Here is a 17,746-nt window from a genome sequence, read left to right as displayed (position 1 = left end):
GCCATGAAATAAAAGAAATACCTTGACCCTGTGTGTTTTGGCTTGTACAGTGGGTGAAAGAACCCTTCTTTTGGGGTAACACTGCGGGCAACAGTGATCCGGGCAGCGCTCATGTGCATTGCAGGGCGCCGAGGAGAGCAAGGTGGGTTGAGGATGGGCCATGTGAGGCGACATCCAGTCCCGGGCGCGGGGACTGAGTGGGGCTTTGGCCGAATGTCCGTGGGCGGGTGCGGAGGCCGAGGTCTGTGTGGGGATGGGCCCAGCGCTGCCTCACCCAGCACCCTGCCCCTGGCCTAGAGGCTCAGCCCCGTCCATCCCCACAGGGTGGCGGCGGGGGGGAGGCCGGGCTGCCCCTCGGGACCGTCGCCGCCAGCTAAACCCGCCATTTCCAGCCCCAAACCCGCCCGCGGAGGAACAGCTCCTTCACCGCTCCCGCCCACTTCCGGCACCGCCGGAAGTGCCGCTGCCGCCCGCCGCTCCCCCTGCGGCCGCCCGGCGGCGCCACTGTCCCACTTCCTGCCTCTCCCGGAAGTGGCGGGAGCGGAAGTACCCGCCGATTGGAGAGGGGGTGCGGTGCAGGCGGAAGTGACGCCGCTGCCGCGCCCCGCCCGCCGCGGCCCGTTGCTGCCGCGGGTGCCGCGCTCGCGCCCCCGGTGGCGGCCGCCGCCCGGGCCCTCCCGCCGCCGCGCCATGTCCAGCCGCCCGCTGGGGGCCCCGCGGAGCCGAGAGGAGCGGCCGGGCAGCGCCGCGCAGTTGTGAGTACCGGGCCCCGGGCGGCCCCTCCCGGCGTCGGGCTGAGGTAGGCGGGCCGCCGGCCCGGTACCGCTGTTCTCCAGGACAGCTCGGGAGCGCCCGGCGCGGCCGAGCAGGGAGAGACCCGCCAGGTACGGTCCTGCCGCCCCTTCTTCCCGCCCTCGGCGGGGCCCCGCCGTGCACCTCGGGGCCCAGCGGGGAGCGAAGCGGCGGCGCGGGAGGGGCCCGGCCCCGCCAGCTGCCGGTGTGGGGGTGTCGGCTGGGGGGAGCCTCGCCCTGCCCGGTGGGGAACGGCAGGGGAAGGACAGGCGGTGGAGGGGTGTGTGTGTGTGTGTGTGTGTGTGCGCCCACCGCTGCTCCTCCCGCCTTCGCACCTCCGCCCCAGCACGCGCTTGCCCCGTGCAACGCTGCTCGCTCCGTTGCGGTTCGGGGGGGTTTGTGTTTGCGTGAGGTACCAGAGGCAGCCGGGAAAGTGGGAGAACGACGAGGGAGGTTAGATCCAGCGACTAAGCCTTTTACAGTGGTAGAATGGCTTCGCACCAACCTGCGGAGTCAACTATGATATAAACATCCTAGTGCGAGCCGGATGGTGCTGACTCTAATCATGCCAAAGACATTTTCTACGCTGCCTAAGACTCTCTGTTCACGCTCCTGCTTTAAACCATCAGGAGCTTGGCAGGGGCCAACTGCTTGAGTCCGTGGTTTGGCTCGTGCTGCATTTTGCTCGTCCCTCTGGAGTTCTCAGATTGCTGCATCTATTTGGTGAAGAGCTTTGGGTTAGCTTGTCCGAGCCACAGGGTTGCAGCGGCTGTGGGATGTAGCTTGGGTGCTGTTGATTTTCTTGGTGGTTCTGCAAAAGATTTTATGGCTGAAGGAGGACCTGGTTGTTGATTGGTAGAGCTGTGGTTTATAATAAACCACGGGGATGATTTCCTGGCAGTTAGCACATCCTGGAATAATTATCTGTACTCCAAGGAATATTCTGCAGTGGGTGAAAGTGTTTCTATACAAAACTATTGTCAAACGGAAAATGTGTCTTCTGCCACTGTTGAAAGCTTCTGGATTATGTTAAAAACCCAAGCCATTAGCAGTGACTTGAATCTAAGTTCTGGACAGGATTCCTAGCTTTGTATGCAAACTCAACATAAATCTTCAGATTTCTTTCAGTTAATAATAACAAAAAATATTTTGTTACGATATTCAGCTAATACATGGATGTGATATGGCTCTAAGTCAATTAATTTTGCTTTGTCTCTACATGTGTGCTTCTGATTTATAATATACATGATTTTGCTGCTTCCTGGATTCAACTTAAACCATTAAAATAAATGAAATTGGTTCTCTGAAGTCTTGATCTATTCATATTCATAGAAGATGAAAGTTGTCTTTAAAGTAATAGCTGGGAGTGAAGGCAGACTGAAAAGTAGCTTGCTTCTGCTGAAAGGGAATGTTTCTTCTGACAACTTTGAAGTACAATTGAAGTTTTAGCAAGTCCTTCTGTCTTTTTTTGTCTCCACTGATACATTTTTTAGATGGTATGATCATGATTTCTGTTGCAGTAACGTGTTGGGATGCCCTGGTGGTTGCAGTAGATTTGGTAAATGGTTTTATTTACTGAAAGTATCTGAGGGTATTTTTGTTAATGCAAAAATGAGGGACAAAGTATCAATTTCTACATACTCAGTATTTTGTTAGTTGAGCTTGCTACTTAGTAGGGGTAATAAACAATATGGCATGAGAACTTTAGACAATAAAATTGGTGTGCCTGATCATATAAGTGAAGAAAACAGGAATTCTGTTTCAACTGAGGGAAATGCAGTTGATTCTTCTTATTTTTATAGCTTGATAGAAATAAATAAATAAGTGTTCCTGTTTCTTTTCTCTGCTTTCATAGCTTGGTTAATGCCATTTCCATTGTTGACTAGGAAGCTTTCAATATTGCCATGCATGCTATTTACCTAAAGAGATAATGACCATTTTTAGTCAAGAAAAATGTTATCTAGTTGACAGTTCCCTCTGTGAATGTCACAGAATTATTTTTTTTTTTTTCAAAAGAAAGCCGACTACCTGAATTTGATAGTTTCTGTGGTGACATTAGGTAAGATTACCAGTCCACCACTTTTTTTTTTTAATTCCATGAGCTTGTTTTCCTCATTTTCTATTCAGGTATCTGCCTTGTATTCAGGCCTTGGGCCATGCTAAACATAACAACAGAAGAATTTCTAAGTGTTCATATATGAGGTCTGAGAAGGTTTATATTTATGGGGTAGGGAAGTGAAGGAGGATGAAGAGGAGAAAGAAGACTCCACATCAGTAATTATGAGAAAAATCCCCAATTACAGCTTGGCATGATTTACAGACTTTCAATTATTTTTTTTTTTTTAGGAAAATAAATTTGCCTGTTCTTAAACTAAATTAATTTATATTCTTAAAGGGGGATACTGATGGAAAGGTTTTTTCACTCTGCTTAAGGGATTCTTAAAACATATTCTTCAAAGAACAGTGGTTTGCAGAGTGAATTAAAGTAGCTTCTAACTCTCCTCTTCATCACTCAAGAATGTATGAAAAGCGGGAAATGCTTTATTTTACATTGGTAACATGAAATGTTAGTTCTGGTTATTTCTTTGAATCACTTGGAAAAGTTTTTAGTGATGTGAGATATATATGATGAAGCATTTTCAACTTATATCTGAAATAACAAAAGCGTCTAAGAACTTTGACAATGACATCTCTACCTGGAGTACTGTGGTCAGCTCTGGAGCCCTCAGCACAGAGAAGACATGGGCCTGTTGGAGTGGGTCCAGAAGAGGGTCACAAAAATGATCAGAGAGCTGAAGCACCTCTCCTGTGAGGATAGGCTGAGGGAGTTGGATTATTCAGCCTGGAGAAGAGAAGATTTGGGGGAGACCTTCTCATGGTCTTCTGGTGCTTAAAGGGAGCTTAAGACAGGGACAAACTCTTTAGCAGGGCCTGTAGCAATAGGACCAGGGGTGAGGGTTTTAATCTAAAAGGGTGGAGATTCAGACTAGATGTATGGAAGAAATCTTTTACAATGAGGGTGGTGAGACACTGGCACAGGTTGCCTAGAGGGGTGGTAGAAACCCTCTCCCTGGAAACATTCACGGTCAGGTTGGACAGGGCTCTGAGCAGCCTCACCTAGTTGAAGATGTCCGTGCTTATCTCAGAGGAATTGGAAATACATGAGCTTTAAGGTCCCTTCCGACCCAAACTATTCTGTGATCTTTCCTTCCTCTTTCATAGATATTTGAGTAAATATCTGTGAATACAACTTCTCAATATCTTGTCTGAATATTTCCTTTCCTTTTTTCTTGTCTATATTTTAGCTTTTGTAAGTCTGTAATCCTATAGGTACCTGCTATTTGTTTCAAGTAAAAAAATGTTATTTTACAGAAAACTCTAGTTTGGGGGTTTCTTGCTCTTTTTGCACAGAGTGTGAAGCTAAAAAGCTGCGGTTGTCTTCTATAATCATGAAAAACAAAATGATATGGAGTTCAGACAAACTGGAAGGAGGCTTCTTCCTCAGCCTACTTAAAAGACTCTGTCTGTAGCACAGTGTCAAAACCAGGGTTTTTTGAAGTCCATCGAAAGGGAGGTGAACAGTGACTCAAGGTGGAAATGAGAAGAGTGGAAATCAGCATTCCTACTGAAGAAAATACTCATGCAAATACATCCTCTATCTCATCTCATGATCTCTCTTTTTTTCTTGCTTCCTCTGGCTCTGATCTACTTCCTCTCCTCTTGCTGAAAAGTTAGAGGTATCCCCTTGCTTTGACAGGAGGAGGAACGTGCCTCTTCAGAGGTTTCTTCTGCCATTTAATGCCCATGAACAGTGCTAGGTAGTTTGAGTGGTGGTAAGTGCCTGTTTGCTCTGTAAAAACAGCAGTGGTTCAGCAGTTCTGTGTCTGTGGAGCTTGCTGAAGGTTTCCTTCTGAATTTGCCTTCAGAATATTAATTCTTACTTATAGAAGAGAAGAAAAGTTGAGGCTGTAGATCAAGGGTTATTAAGCATTCTGAGATTCAAAGCATATAATAGTACAGATGCAAAAAACTGCCCAGGAGCTCAGTGCCGGTCTTCCTAATTCTGCATTATCAGTAGTGCTGTGAGGTTTAAAGTGGCCCCAAAAGCGAGTCTTTTCTGCTTTAATTAAAGTTCAAACATATGAATATTTCTAGTTGCTCTTTGTTTAAGCTAAAATATTTCTATAAGATCTTTACCCTTCAGTGCTACTTCTTCTCACCTATCATTTCTGATTCCAGAACATTCCACTCCATTTTACTACTAAAACCTCTGATGGCAGCAGCCACTAGGAACCATGTGGTATATTGCCTATGTTTTAATTTTCAGTATGTTACTTTTTAAAATAAAAGTATTGCAGAATGTACTGCCTGCTGCACTGATAAATCACATAAATGTCTGCTTTTTCACACAGTATGCCTAGAAATGAGGCATTGTACCGAAATATTGGATGTGGGAGTTAACTCTAAGGTTACAGCGAAGAAAGCGCTGAGTGTCTAAAGCCTTTGTTTTAGACAGACAATAGCATGGTTGTTTATGTTGACCACGAAGGGGAATGTGACCCCTCTTACTGTAGCAGGAGCTGTCCAACTCTGGGAATGAAGAGCATCCTTGTGACTTCTTATTTGATGGGAAAAGGCAATGTCTTGATCGACTTCTTGAGCACATACAATGGTGGGACGCATGAATGATACCTCCTAGTCGCTCTGTTCCAAGATGAGTTGGAAGCCCAAACTGTAATGCTTCACTGCCAGAAAAAATGCCAGTGTTTCAAAACTACTTGACAGTAAATAGAACACTATACTGATGTCTTCTGGACTGGGAAATACTCTCACGTCCATGTTCTCAGTGCATTTATTGATGTAGAAAGTCAATGGGACAGAGCTTGAATGCTCTTGGTGACTGAAAGTGGAGTTGGAAGCTTTGCCTTTTAATCGTTCTGGATCTGATGTCAAGACCGTGAAACCTACTTCCAGTTCATTTGGTTTCTACTAGTGAGGGGAACTCTGTTTTGATCATATGTCTCAACATGCCATGTTGCTTCTGCAGTGCTTTGGGCATTAGATTGTTCTTCCGAGAGTCCAAGAGTTCTTTGGGGAAGATGCCTGCATTTGAGCAAACTCACTTGAAGAGGGAAAGATTCTCTGACTTGCAGTGGACTTGAAAAATCTTTTCATTTTAAGCAGACACAGATAACTTTTGGTTTGACAAAGTTCTATCTGTCTGTTTGCTGTTTTGAGTTCTTATCTTCACCTGCAGAAAATCTGTATTTACTCTTCAGATTTTACTAGTGCTGTTTCCATGTGTTCCTCCTCATTTTTGAAGTCTTTTCCTTCTTAGACTTAGACTTCAGTTCTCATAAATGTATGTACCTTGGTAGTATTTGAGGGTTGTTTGTGTTTTTTTTTTTTTTTTTCCATCTCTTTGAAGATGACCACCTTTGTAATCTAAATCTGCCTAAAGAATGAGCAGGCAGGTGAGATGCAAGCATATGAGTTGGTCACCCTACATCTTATTCCACAAAGAAAATGTAGATCTTAATTTCTTTTTTGTATGTATGTGTTTGCAGTAATTTCTTCTTCCATCTTGCAATGCAACTAATCTGCCTGTATTGTCCTGAAGCTTTTCTGAAATTCATACTTTATAGCACCAAGTAGGGATATTAATAGTAACAGGGAGATGGGAAAGCAAAAAAACCCATGGTTTCTCTATGAAATCTGGACATAACACTTTTCTTTTTCAGAGTGAAAGGCTCTGTAAGTAGAAGAGGAGGATAATGTAAGGTGTTTTCTTGGGTCTTTTAACTTATTTTTATCTGAAAAGGATGCCATTTCTTCCTACTCCTGATGTAAAAGTTGGACATTATTTTCAGATAGTCTGGTATTCTGAAATGCTAACCAAAAATGTACAGTTAAGTAGATAAGTATGATTTTTGCCAGTGAAGTTCCTGAAGATTAGATCTGGCATTTTTCAGTAATCTGCTCCTAAGATGTAGCAGTGCTGGGTATACAAATCACTGATGCACATTAATTAAAATATCTATGCTGTGTTCACTTACACTATCTTTCGTTTTTCTTTTTCTTTTCTCTTTTCTTTGTTTTGTTAAGCATTGCAGGCTGTATGTACCGAGTAGTTCAGACGACGGGACCAGATGGAAAAAACCTTCTGAAATTACTTCCAATTTCTAAATCTTCGGGAAGCTTTGTGCCAATAGTTCAGTCTTCAGCCATGCCAAATAATTCTAAAGCGAATATTTCTAGTCCAGTCCATCTTACTTTTAAGACACAGCTTGCCAATACTACTGCACCTTCATCTGTTAAAATACCTGTGTTTCAGTCTCCCAGTCCAGGAAAGATTATTCTTACAAGGACATTAGACAAACAGGAAAGTGCTAGGACAGGTTCTGAAAAAGAAAGCTTAATTCAAAAATCAGCTGCTAGCATTCAGAGCAGTTGTGTTTCAGTTGATAGACTGTCTTTGCAGAACGTTGCTGTAACAAGTTCATCTAACCAGAGTAACACTGCATACATGTTGGTAAACACAAAAAGTCTTCCAGTTACTGTGAAGTCTTCAGTACTGCCCTCTGACCACCACCTCCAGATACCAGCTGATGCAGAAGTGAAATCTGTCCCAGCTTCTTTTTTACCACCTGCAATACAGCAAAAAATACTTGCAGCTGCAGCAACAAATGTGTCTGGAGGATCTGACAGTACAAAAGTACCGACTGTTATTTACGTGTCACCAGTGAACACAGTGAAAACAGTACTTCCCAAGCGTTTACAAGCCATTTGCCCAAAACCTACCCCAGAAGTTTCAAAAACATTAATAATGACAGCTACACAAAAGGGAAATAGTTCTTCTGAGACAGTAACAGCTGATGGTCAGCAGTGCCAGCAAACTCCAATGAAATGGATTGTGCAAGAAAGCCCACAGTCATCAGCACCTTGCCTTATTCCTGTAAAGTCATCAAATAATACGGCTTCCAAGATCTTGAAAACTTTGTCAGACACGAAGAATGTAGAAGTTAACTCTGCAAATATTCTGCCACTCTGTTCTAGTGGTCCTGGTGGAAGCCAGACAAAATTCACACCCATTAAAGATAATGCTCTGGTCATGTACAATGGGAAAGTCTATTTGTTGACCAAAAGAGGCTCTGACGTTCTGTCAGCCCAAGTTGACAAGCAAGCATCTTCCTCTTCTGATGCTTCACTTAAAAAGGAGACATCCAAGCTAATTGATTCTACTGCAGTCAATAAAATAACTAGTAAAGTCGTGAATCTGGTATTGTCAAAAAACAAAGGAATGGTGTTGTCTCAAAAAGATCCAAAACCATGTACAAACCCCAAAAATTCTTCACCAACTGGTTTAAGAAATGACTTAAAATCTGCACCCACAAGTCTGGTGACACCAAGTGCTCATCAGCAGAATTCCAGTGTAAACCAGAGAAAGAGTTTGCCCTTCACCGAGAGCATTTCAAGTGGAATGACCCTTGTTACAGCAGTAGGGACACAGGAAAACGTATGCCAGAATGGCAACGAAAAGATTCATTCCCCCAAAGCAGCAAGTGCTGTTTTACCTCAGTCTAAGCAAGAGTGTGCTTTCAGTGAAGACTGGCAAAAGGTAACTCTGCAGTAAACATGCCCATTTCAGTCTCTCCTAAATTGTTATATGGTCCTGGTTCTATTTGAATAAAATGGCTATTAGTAAGTTCACAGATTTTTGTAACTAGGTACCCTGTCACTGGAAACGCTGGCCTGAAGCGTTGTTCTATTCAATTTTTTTTTTTTTTTTTTGCCAATAAGATTGCACTATGCAAATGAGAAAATGCATAAAGAAAAGAAAGGGACAGGGAAAAGATTACTTTTATTTTCTCAGAAGATAAATGGTTGGTAAAAACTGAATCTATGGGAAAGTTGTTCATTGTGCTCTGGGAGCTATCTGCTTTCTAATTCTAACAGCACAGTCGTTGACTGTTGTAGGTGTGATGTAAGATAGAGAAGGTTGTAAGCGTACAAGAGGAAAACGAGGTGGAAGAGCAGGATTTGTCATCCAGAGACAAACTCTGGTGTTGCACTGTCAGCTCCAGTCTCCGCTAGCTCAGACCGCCAAAGGCAGGAGCTGCATTTCCTTCCTTTCATGCCGTGATGAGGAGGGATCCACCTCCTTTGACTCATAGTTTCATGTCAGGTAGAAGAAACGTGTGAGATCTCTAATGGCTGTCCCCCTTCAGGCTGGACCTACATATTCTTTTAAGATCATAACATTGAAAATATGTTAGAAATCCTTAGCCTCAAATCCCACAAACTCTACCCATGAAGGATCATAGGTCAAGTTTTCAGTTGCTCAGGAGGCCAGAATGAATTTGCCTCCAGATGAAAAAAATCATTCTGAAACTAGTTTATGCTTGCTTGTGTTGACCAGGCAGAAGAGAAATGTCAGCCAAGCATATTTGTGCAAATTTTAGGCATTGAATCATTGCAACAGACTGTAGGGCCTCTTTTTTGGATTGTTCCTCACAGGAAAAGTGGTTAAAATATTTTTTTTTCTTTCAGTGCTGTTGGATGCCAAATGTTGTTAGCATTGTCATTTGCTTTAACCTCTGTGAAAAATAACATATCAAATGTTTGCTGCTTTTAGTCCATAAATTTGCAAGCCTGTGGATTGCCAGACATGCTGATGCGAGATTGAACTTGAAGATCAGAAACAGCTCAGGTTACAATGAGGTTAGAGATGAGAGATGGTTAACAGTGCTTTGTTAGTATTATCAACCACAATGCAAATATGAAATGCATTCAGCACTCTGAAAGCGACACTGTAAAGGCACTGTCTGATCTTCCATCATCTTCTGTTGTTACTTTGAAGTTTTAGAATAGGCGATTCCCTTGTTGCTTCTTTTACTTCTGTGGTTTACTAGTTGGATTGCGCATTTTCTGGATGTTCCACAACGTACTTGGGGTTTTAAATAACAAGAGTGTTAGACCTATGATAATATGTATATAATTTCTCAAAATCGGGCTACCTGTGTTAACTGTAAGTCTTGGAGAATGGCAGACAAAACAAATGTTCACCTGTCATAACTATTTTTTAGTTTATATGTATGGAGAGAGAGTGTGATTGATGGTGCCCTCACTGATTCTGTATTTCAGATCCAATGTGAAAAAATGGATTCACCAGGAAAGGTTATTCAAATCAAACACCAAGAGAAGCCACATTGGAAACAATACTTGGAATTAAGGAAAAAATTTGGTCTCTCTAAGGAGGAGAGAGTTTACCTGAAGAGAATACCATTGAAGACCTCGTATAAGAAACCAGAAGAAAGGGTTTGTTCCGGTAACAGCTTGAAAAGGAAAAATGATTCATTACTGTTGGATGTGGAAATAACAAATCAACATGAGGAATGTGTTAAAGAAGAAAAGGTATCAATTTTTTCAGTGCTAAAATACGTACTACAACACATTCAGAGAGCATCATACGTATAGTCAGTACAGAGCTGTGTGTTTATTTGGACCCTCCCGTCTCTGGATTCATCAGGGTCAGTTATGGCCTGTTATGGTCCCTGTGAGAATTATTCCCAGAACTTATTTGTGTACCGCAGCAGAGTTGTGTGATATCAGTACAACCTGAGTACCATTTAAGAATTTTTATCCTCTTTTCTGGGTTCCACTGGAAGAAATTTGAAGAACAAATGCTTTGAAGAAGACTTGACCCTCTAGTGGCTGAACAGTCAAAGGGATAATCTTTATTAGAATAGAAACCATGCCTCTGTATCCTGATTTATATTTAGCCTTCTGCAAACAGTTACATTTATCCAGTAGTGCAATGGATATAAGCAGAATAATAGAAGAATAATTTCTTGTGAGCCTTTACCCTTTGAGTTTGAAATCAGTCGAGTGCCATTATTTCAAGGTACTTCAGTCCCTTGCATGACTAGGTTTGGCTGACTTCCAAAGAAAGATATCCACGTAGTCACGTGTGGTTTTGTTAAAAGAAATATACCCATGTACATGTCCAATCTTTAGTTACAAATGTCTATATAAACTTACTCCTTTGTCATTGGCTATGAACTTGCTTGGGTGCTTCTGCAAAGCGTCCCCTGATGTAAGGACTTCCATCTTTATGCATTAAAATGATTTTATCTATCCAAAGTAGTTCTGTTCAGCCACAGTGTTCTAAATTTTCTTTTGTATGATTCTACTCCACCCAGTCAAAAGCTTTCTCAAGTTTCAATAATTCTGTGTTCAGAGCCCTGCTTTTAGCAGATCTATTGGCTGCTCTTAGTAAAGTACATTAACATGTAAATAACAAAACAGCTGGGAGAAATGCAGTCTTGTAATGGACATTATTGCTAATGTCTGAGCATTTTGGAAATGTAAGTGTAAAGAATTCTGTGTTTTGAATTTTTCTGTCAAATTCGAAAGTTTTTGTCTTGCACTACAGTTAAAGAACTTAAGCAGCAACAGGAGATGCTAGGTGTGCACAGGAAAGGCAGAAGTGCACTCTTGACTAAGGGAGAAATTCAGTGTTCTGGAATTGTTAACTGAGAATATTTGCTAGAAAAATATTGAATACAGAGGTATGTTTTCTCAAATTGCTGAAAGAAACATCTTCCATGAAGTAATTCTAAGTAGCCTGCAACTAATAACTTATAATTTGTACTTAGTGAGCTGTGATGTTATAATGTAGAATGATGCTCGATTTAACAGAAGTATATTTTGTATTTGACTGTACAGATAATTGTGGATCTGGAAGAGGATTTGACTAAGAAAAGGAAAGTAAAATCCTCACCATTGTCAAGTAGTGGAAAGAGAAGGAAAACTTCAGTCAAGTCAACCACAAGTCCACATTCAGAAAATACCAGCTGCAGTTCCAGTGTACTTAACAGAAGTGTTTCACCTCCACCAGCCTTATCACAGCAAAGTATTTCCACAGACTTCGTTATATCATCTCTGGGGAGGGACTCTCAGCAAGACCCATACTCTCAGTATAGTGACATTATAGACTCAACTATTCCAGTTTTAGTGTCCTGTGAAGAGGATACTTCAGTCCTTGAAGGTTCTTTCAGAAATGATACTTTTCTTTTGACTCCCCCAGACTTGGATGAAACAATACGGGATGAAAAAATAAAACGACTTAAACAACTCTTAAGAGAACGAGAAGCAGCACTTGAAGAGATGCGTAGAAAAATGCAGCAAAGCTAAAATACTGAATCTGGTGTTCTGGACCATATTCATCTTCATTTCAGTGAATTCAAGAAGAAATTCCTTGTTTAAATGAACATGAATATTTCTGGTAGATGGAAGATCTTAATGACATTTACAGTATGTGTGTATTTAGAACAGTATAGGTTTCTCGTTAAGTACCAGAAATAAAACACTTGGACCATCAAATTCTGCTTCTGGGACATTATGTATCAAAGAATGAAGATAGGCATTTTTATTAGTTTATTCTCTATATTTTGAATTGAGGGGTTTCTGTATTAGTCCTAGCAAATAAACTTTCCCACTTTGGAATTCCATGGCCTATCTCTTAGAAACTGAATGCAAATTGCGAACCCCAATTGTAGATTTTTTTTTTGTTTTCCTAATGTGCATGACAACTTTTGTGAATTCCTGAGAACTGTCAATTGTCATAAAAGGTCAATGATCAGTGTTTAATAAATGCTACTTAAGTGAGCTGGGAATTAGACTTTAGGCAGTAATATTGCAGGTGTTTGTACAAAACCTCCTACAGATATGAAGACTGAAGCAGTAGAAACCCCTGCTGACAGTTATCTAGATACGTGTCTCTTACTGTTATTCCTGTAAGCCTTTATAAGGCCTTTGCCAGATATTCAATGTTGAAGTTTGGCTGTGAGGTTGTTTTTCAGGTGGGAAGGTGTATTTTTTTTTTTTTTAACAGAATTATGTTGAATAATAACTTGTTGAAGCAAAAAAGGCATATTTCTTTATCAAGGGGTGGTATCTTTAATAAGATGAGTATCTTTTCCATTGAATTGTTCAATTGTTATTTGAACGTGTCTCTTGCTACCTTCATTTGATGCTGCCTTAGTTTTGCATTGTAGAAGAGAATGCACATTCAGACTTTGCTATCGTAATTTTAATAGATCTTTGTAGTGTATTTTACCAGCATATTTTGTCATGTGTTGTATTGGATGCCTTTCACTACCCTTTGTTGTCCACGTTATTGAATTTTGTAAGACCCTTCTGCAGTTCTTCAGTCTTTATTGTCACTGCCATGAAGAACTGTTTTGCCAGCAGATTTTTTCATTGTTTTTTTCTTGTCCATTTATGGTTATATTCAACATCACTGATCCCTGCAGAACTCCATTACTGATTTCTGTTCGTGGGAGACTATTTGCTAGTCTTCTTATTTTCTGTATTTTAATCAAATCTTCATTTGCAAGGTTTTTCTCTATTTCATGGGCACCTGGTGTATGTGTAGGGTTTTGGTGAAGGATATTGCTTTGGAGATCCATCTCTGGAGTGCCTAGTAGACTTTATCAGCCCTGTGTTCCTTATTAATATGCATCTTGACAGTATGAAAAATTCAAGTGGATTAGAGAGGTAGGACAGCCTTTTACAAGGGAAGAAAAAGATGGTCCCTGCTCTGAAGAGCTTGAGATGGACCAAGTGTAGGAGAAGATGGTACACCAAACATGCAGTAGTGGGTGAAGAAGGAAGGTATATAATGGACCTAAACTTTTAATGATTGAGATTACTGTATAAAAGGCAAGTGCCTGTGATAGAGCAAGCAAGTAAGGGTGATACTATCATGGGCATCCATGGGTTCACTGTGTTTAGAATGAGTGTTTTGGGGCAGAAATCCCATAGTTTAGGGAACCAGATACCTAATGAGGTGCTGATGCACAGTGGAGAGGATGATGTGAGTGAATTGGGCCTCACAACCTATGTTATCATGCAACCCAGGTAGCACAGTGCTAGGAGCAAGACAGCTGAGCACCTGAGGAAAGGACTGTGTTGGTTGGACCAGTGACCTGCATCCTGTAGCCTGACAGGTGGAGTTGCAAATGGAGCAAGTGTGCGCAGATGTGTGTCCTTTATTGGTAAATGTGCAAAGCAAAGAGGCTAATCTATGGGAGATCACTGTTTCGAGCAGTCAGTGATACCAGTGAGGAAGATTCTGTTCACAATCTCACCTGTGCTTGTTCCAGGAAGTGTGGAAGAAGCCTAAGTTTGGCCAACCCTGCCTGTCAGGTATAAGCAGTAGTGAGGAGACAATCGTGTGTGACAAGTGGGAGTATTCCCTGCACATATGTGGGTGTGATGGGTTGACCCTGGTCAACTACAAGCACCTACCTAGCTGCTCGCTCACTCCCCCCTCCTGCAGGATGGGTAGAAAACAGAAGACAGGCAAGACTTGTAGATTGAGATAAAGACAGTTTAACAGGTTAAGCAGAAGCTGCATGCAGGCAAAGCAAAAATTTAATCACTGTGTCCTATCAGCAGGCAGATGTTTAGCCATTTCCTGGGTCTTGGTGTGCATAATGTTTACTTGGAGGACATGTGCTGTAACCATAAATGTCCTTGCATCCTCCTCCTTTCATTAGGCTTTTACTTGCTGAGCATGGTGCCGTGTGGTCTGGAACACCTCTTTGATCAGTTTGAGGTTCCTGTCCTGGTTATGTCCATTCCCGGCTTCTTGTCCATATCCAGCCTACCTGGTGGGATGCAGAGTGAGAAAAAGGGAAAGCCTTGATGTGGTGCAAGCGCTGTTCAGCAGTAGCTAAAACACTGGTGTCTTGTCAACATTATCTCCCTCGCAAATCCAAAACACAGCAGCACATGGGCTACAATGAAGAAAATTGATTCCATCCCAGCCAGACCCAATATGATGGGGTGTCAATCAGAAAGGAGATAGAATAGCCTTACGTCTTGTATCTGGTGCTGCAGACACCTATTGTGATACTCTTCCAACAGACATCACTCATGTATGCCAACTGTCTTCTAACAGAAGTCTTTCCTCTATTTTCCAATGATCTCCAAATAAATTAATGAAGCTGAGTTCGCTTATCCTCTCCTTTTGCTGGGAGGATTCCAGGTTTGACCTTCTACAACACACTACCTTCTTTCTTCCAGAACATCTTTTACACTAGCAAAGTGGCCCGTTAGCCTGAGTTTTGTCTGGAGAGAAGATATTGAAAATTCAGAGAAGAATCCTTACTGCAAGGTTTTGAAAAAATGTGACCAGTAGGATTTGGTGGAAAGAGGTGAATGGGCTACTTCCTTGCAATCTAGTAATGGCAAACACTTGGTGCAATTCGGAAAGACAAAGCCAAGCCATCTATGGAAGAGAAAGAGATGTGTGTCTTGGAACAACATCAGTGCAAAATTGGAAGGATCACTAAGAGCCAAGAGAAGCCGCTTGGTGTGCCGATGTGGGAAAGTTGCGCCAAGAGTAGGAGCAAAAGGATTTCCAACAGCCAAGGACCTTGCAGGTTGGAACTGCGCCTCATCCAGACACATCATCTGTAGTACAGATTCTGTTTTTCTGCCCTGTTCATCCTTGGACTCCTAAGATCTATTGAGAGTCTCTTTGTGACAGAACAAGTCGAGTCCTGGGAACGCTGCCTGAGGCCCCAGGGGTGGAAGATATTGGCGGCCATCCCTGTGTGCAGCCCTGGCTGGCAGAAGGCATTGCAGTTACACACCACGCTTGCTGCGTTACAGCAATAGGAAAAGCATGGGTGTGGGCTGGGAATTCAATCCATTACTTTCAAGCGAATGTTCAGGAAGAATCAGTGTAAGACCTTTTAAGGATTTCTGGGTCCAAAGAAGAAAGGTGGCAGTGAGCACTGGATAACTCGGGTGGGGAAGCAAAGGCGATACCGGGCCACTTGCCAACATGAACCAAAGCTGGTGACTTGGAGTATCTGTCCAGAACTATCCATGTGCAAGGGTGTTACTTTTCAGCTAGAGGACAACCCACCAGAGCACCAGCATTTCTGTAGAGGACACACATATTCACAGAGGTCTGTCCCAGCCACTTACAGAATCACAGAATCATTCAGGTTGGAAAAGATGCTTGCGATCATTGAGTCTAACCATAAACCTAACACTGCTTTGTGGTTTGAGCTCAGAGGGCAACACAGCTGCTCACTCCACCCTTCCCTCTCAGCGATCAGAAGGGAAAAATAAGTCAGAATTGCGATTTGAGATAGGACAGGGAGGGGCCAGTCACCCTTTATGGTCACGGGCAAAAGGCAGACTTATGGTCACGGACAAAAGGGAAGAAAAAAGAACACAGATTTATTACAGATACTAATAACAACACTAACAGAGTAGGGCAGTGAGAAGCATTGCCACATCTTGAGAACACCTTCCTCACACCCCTCCTTCCTGGGCTCAGCTCTGCTCCTGTTATCTCTACCTCCTCCCCCAGTGGTGCAGGGGCAGGGAATGGGAGGTGCAGTCAGTGCTGCCGCTTCTTCCATCTTCGGTGGAAGGAGCTTCCGGAATTTCTTCCCCCTACTCCATCGTGGTCCCCCTCTCACAGGAGACAGTCCTCCACAAACCCTCTCTGACTTGAGTCCTTCCCACGGGCTGCAGTGTTTCACTCGCTGCTCTGTCATGAGCCACCAACTTCCTCCGACTGGATTCCCTCCCACGGCTGCAGCCCTTCCCGAGCTGCTCCGGCGTGGGACACCCCTGCATGCTGCAATCCTCCCAGCGCTGAACTACAACAGCAGAGGCTACTTTTTCTCGCAAGTTCCTGGCCTTCTTTGGGTACAGTCACCTTAGTCATCCATGTGAAGCTCCTCACAGGCCATAAATCAATGTCTGCCCCACCGTAGATCTTCATGGGTGGCAGGGGGGGCCGCCCTACCATCTCCCCGCAGGATACAGGGGAGTATCTGCTCCGGCACACCTCCACCCTCCTTTCTTCCTCCGTTCCTCCACTGACCTTGGTGTTCATGCAGCTGCAGCAACTCCTCCTCACAAGTCCGACTGCCCGTCACCACGTCCCTTCTTAAATACGTTATCGCAGAGGCGCAGCTGATTGGCTCGGTTTTGGTGCAGAGGTGGAGCTGACTTGGAAGCAGAGGAGCTTCAAGAAGCTTCTCACAGGGGGCCACCCCTATAGCCCCCTCCCCTGCCACCAAAAAAAAAACCCCACCACTCACTCAATCACAGGACACACTGCAAAGTCCAAAACCATGTCCATAAGTGCCATGTCTGCACATCTTTTAAATACCTCCAGGGAAGGCGACTCAACCAGATGTAGCGTGAGAGGCCACCTGGGAGCTGGGTACCCTAATATCCGTGAGGTCCAGTTTCTTCCTGGCAAGCCAGCAGTCAGCTGCTGGGAGTGGAAGCGTGCAGAAATACTGGAAAAGTAGTTAATCTGCAGCTACCAGTCCTCAGGGACATGCAGGTTCAGCTTTCAAACTGTTTGGGCAGCGTGGACCTGACCCTGGATTTCCTGCATCTGTGTGATTTGAGTGGACAAGTCGTGACCAGTTGCCAGCGGCACGGTTGGCAGTGGGAGCGTGTGCCACGGCGGAGTTTGGCAGATCCCCCACCTGTCCTCCTCTTGTGGAACTGGGCAGCGTAGAGCAGTTGCAGAGCAGTCAGGAGACGGCGTCTGGCAAATGGAAAGGGGATGGCACTGCTTTCAAAAGCAAGATGTAAAAGCATAAGTTGTCAGTGCTGGGCTAGTGTGAAGATCCATCCAGCCCATCATTGTCTCTCCAGCAGAGACCAGCCTGGGGAAGGAAATCAGAATGGAGACTGACAGGGGATGCCTAGAAAAGAGTACAAATGTAGAATCAGAGGATGGATTGAGTTGGAAGGGACATTAAATATCATCCAGTGCAACCCCCCTGGCCCAGGCAGGGCCCCCTTTCCCCAGCCCAGGGTGCTCCCAGCCCTGTCCCACCTGGCCTTGAACCCTTCCAGGGAGGGGGCAGCCACAGCTGCTCTGGGCACCCTGGGCCAG

The 17,746-nt window shown here is 43.6% G+C and overlaps 2 protein-coding genes across 5 annotated transcripts in view; both read left to right on the top strand.

Moving 5' to 3' along the window:
- The first annotated feature begins 655 nt into the window (after positions 1–655).
- LRIF1 (ligand dependent nuclear receptor interacting factor 1) lies at positions 656–13,043 on the top strand. Of its 4 annotated transcripts, none has more exons than XM_033001952.2 (4): positions 656–755; positions 6,898–8,410; positions 9,937–10,206; positions 11,521–13,043. In XM_033001952.2, the coding sequence occupies exons 1-4, from the start codon at positions 691–693 to the stop codon at positions 11,986–11,988; spliced, it is 2,316 nt and encodes a 771-aa protein (XP_032857843.2). In that variant the 5' UTR covers positions 656–690; the 3' UTR covers positions 11,989–13,043. The 4 variants fall into 4 exon arrangements, with proteins under 4 accessions (XP_032857843.2, XP_032857844.1, XP_032857842.1 ...); XM_033001953.2 differs by having other exon boundaries at positions 733–755; positions 6,906–8,410; XM_033001951.2 differs by lacking the exon at positions 656–755 and adding an exon at positions 770–884.
- Positions 808–17,746, top strand: part of CEPT1 (choline/ethanolamine phosphotransferase 1) — a 74,340-nt gene continuing 57,401 nt past the window's right edge. Inside the window, exon 1 of the mRNA XM_033001957.2 lies at positions 808–884. The gene's annotated coding sequence lies outside the window, so the exon portion shown is untranslated. The remainder of the gene's footprint in view (positions 885–17,746) is intronic.

Source organism: Tyto alba, unplaced genomic scaffold (assembly GCF_018691265.1).
Source record: "Tyto alba isolate M040663 unplaced genomic scaffold, T.alba_DEE_v4.0 Super-Scaffold_30, whole genome shotgun sequence".
Classification (NCBI taxonomy): domain Eukaryota; kingdom Metazoa; phylum Chordata; class Aves; order Strigiformes; family Tytonidae; genus Tyto; species Tyto alba.
This window is presented reverse-complemented; position numbering and strand designations above follow the sequence as displayed.

What these genes read in the sequence shown, in the direction of transcription:
- LRIF1 (XM_033001952.2), top strand. Translation starts at nt 691, where the DNA reads ATGTCCAGCCGCCCGCTGGGGGCCCCGCGGAGCCGAGAGGAGCGGCCG. An exon ending in TCAGTGAAGACTGGCAAAAG is followed by an intron (nt 8,411 to 9,936) that starts GTAACTCTGCAG and finishes TCTGTATTTCAG; the next exon opens with ATCCAATGTGAAAAAATGGA. An exon ending in AATGTGTTAAAGAAGAAAAG is followed by an intron (nt 10,207 to 11,520) that starts GTATCAATTTTT and finishes TTGACTGTACAG; the next exon opens with ATAATTGTGGATCTGGAAGA.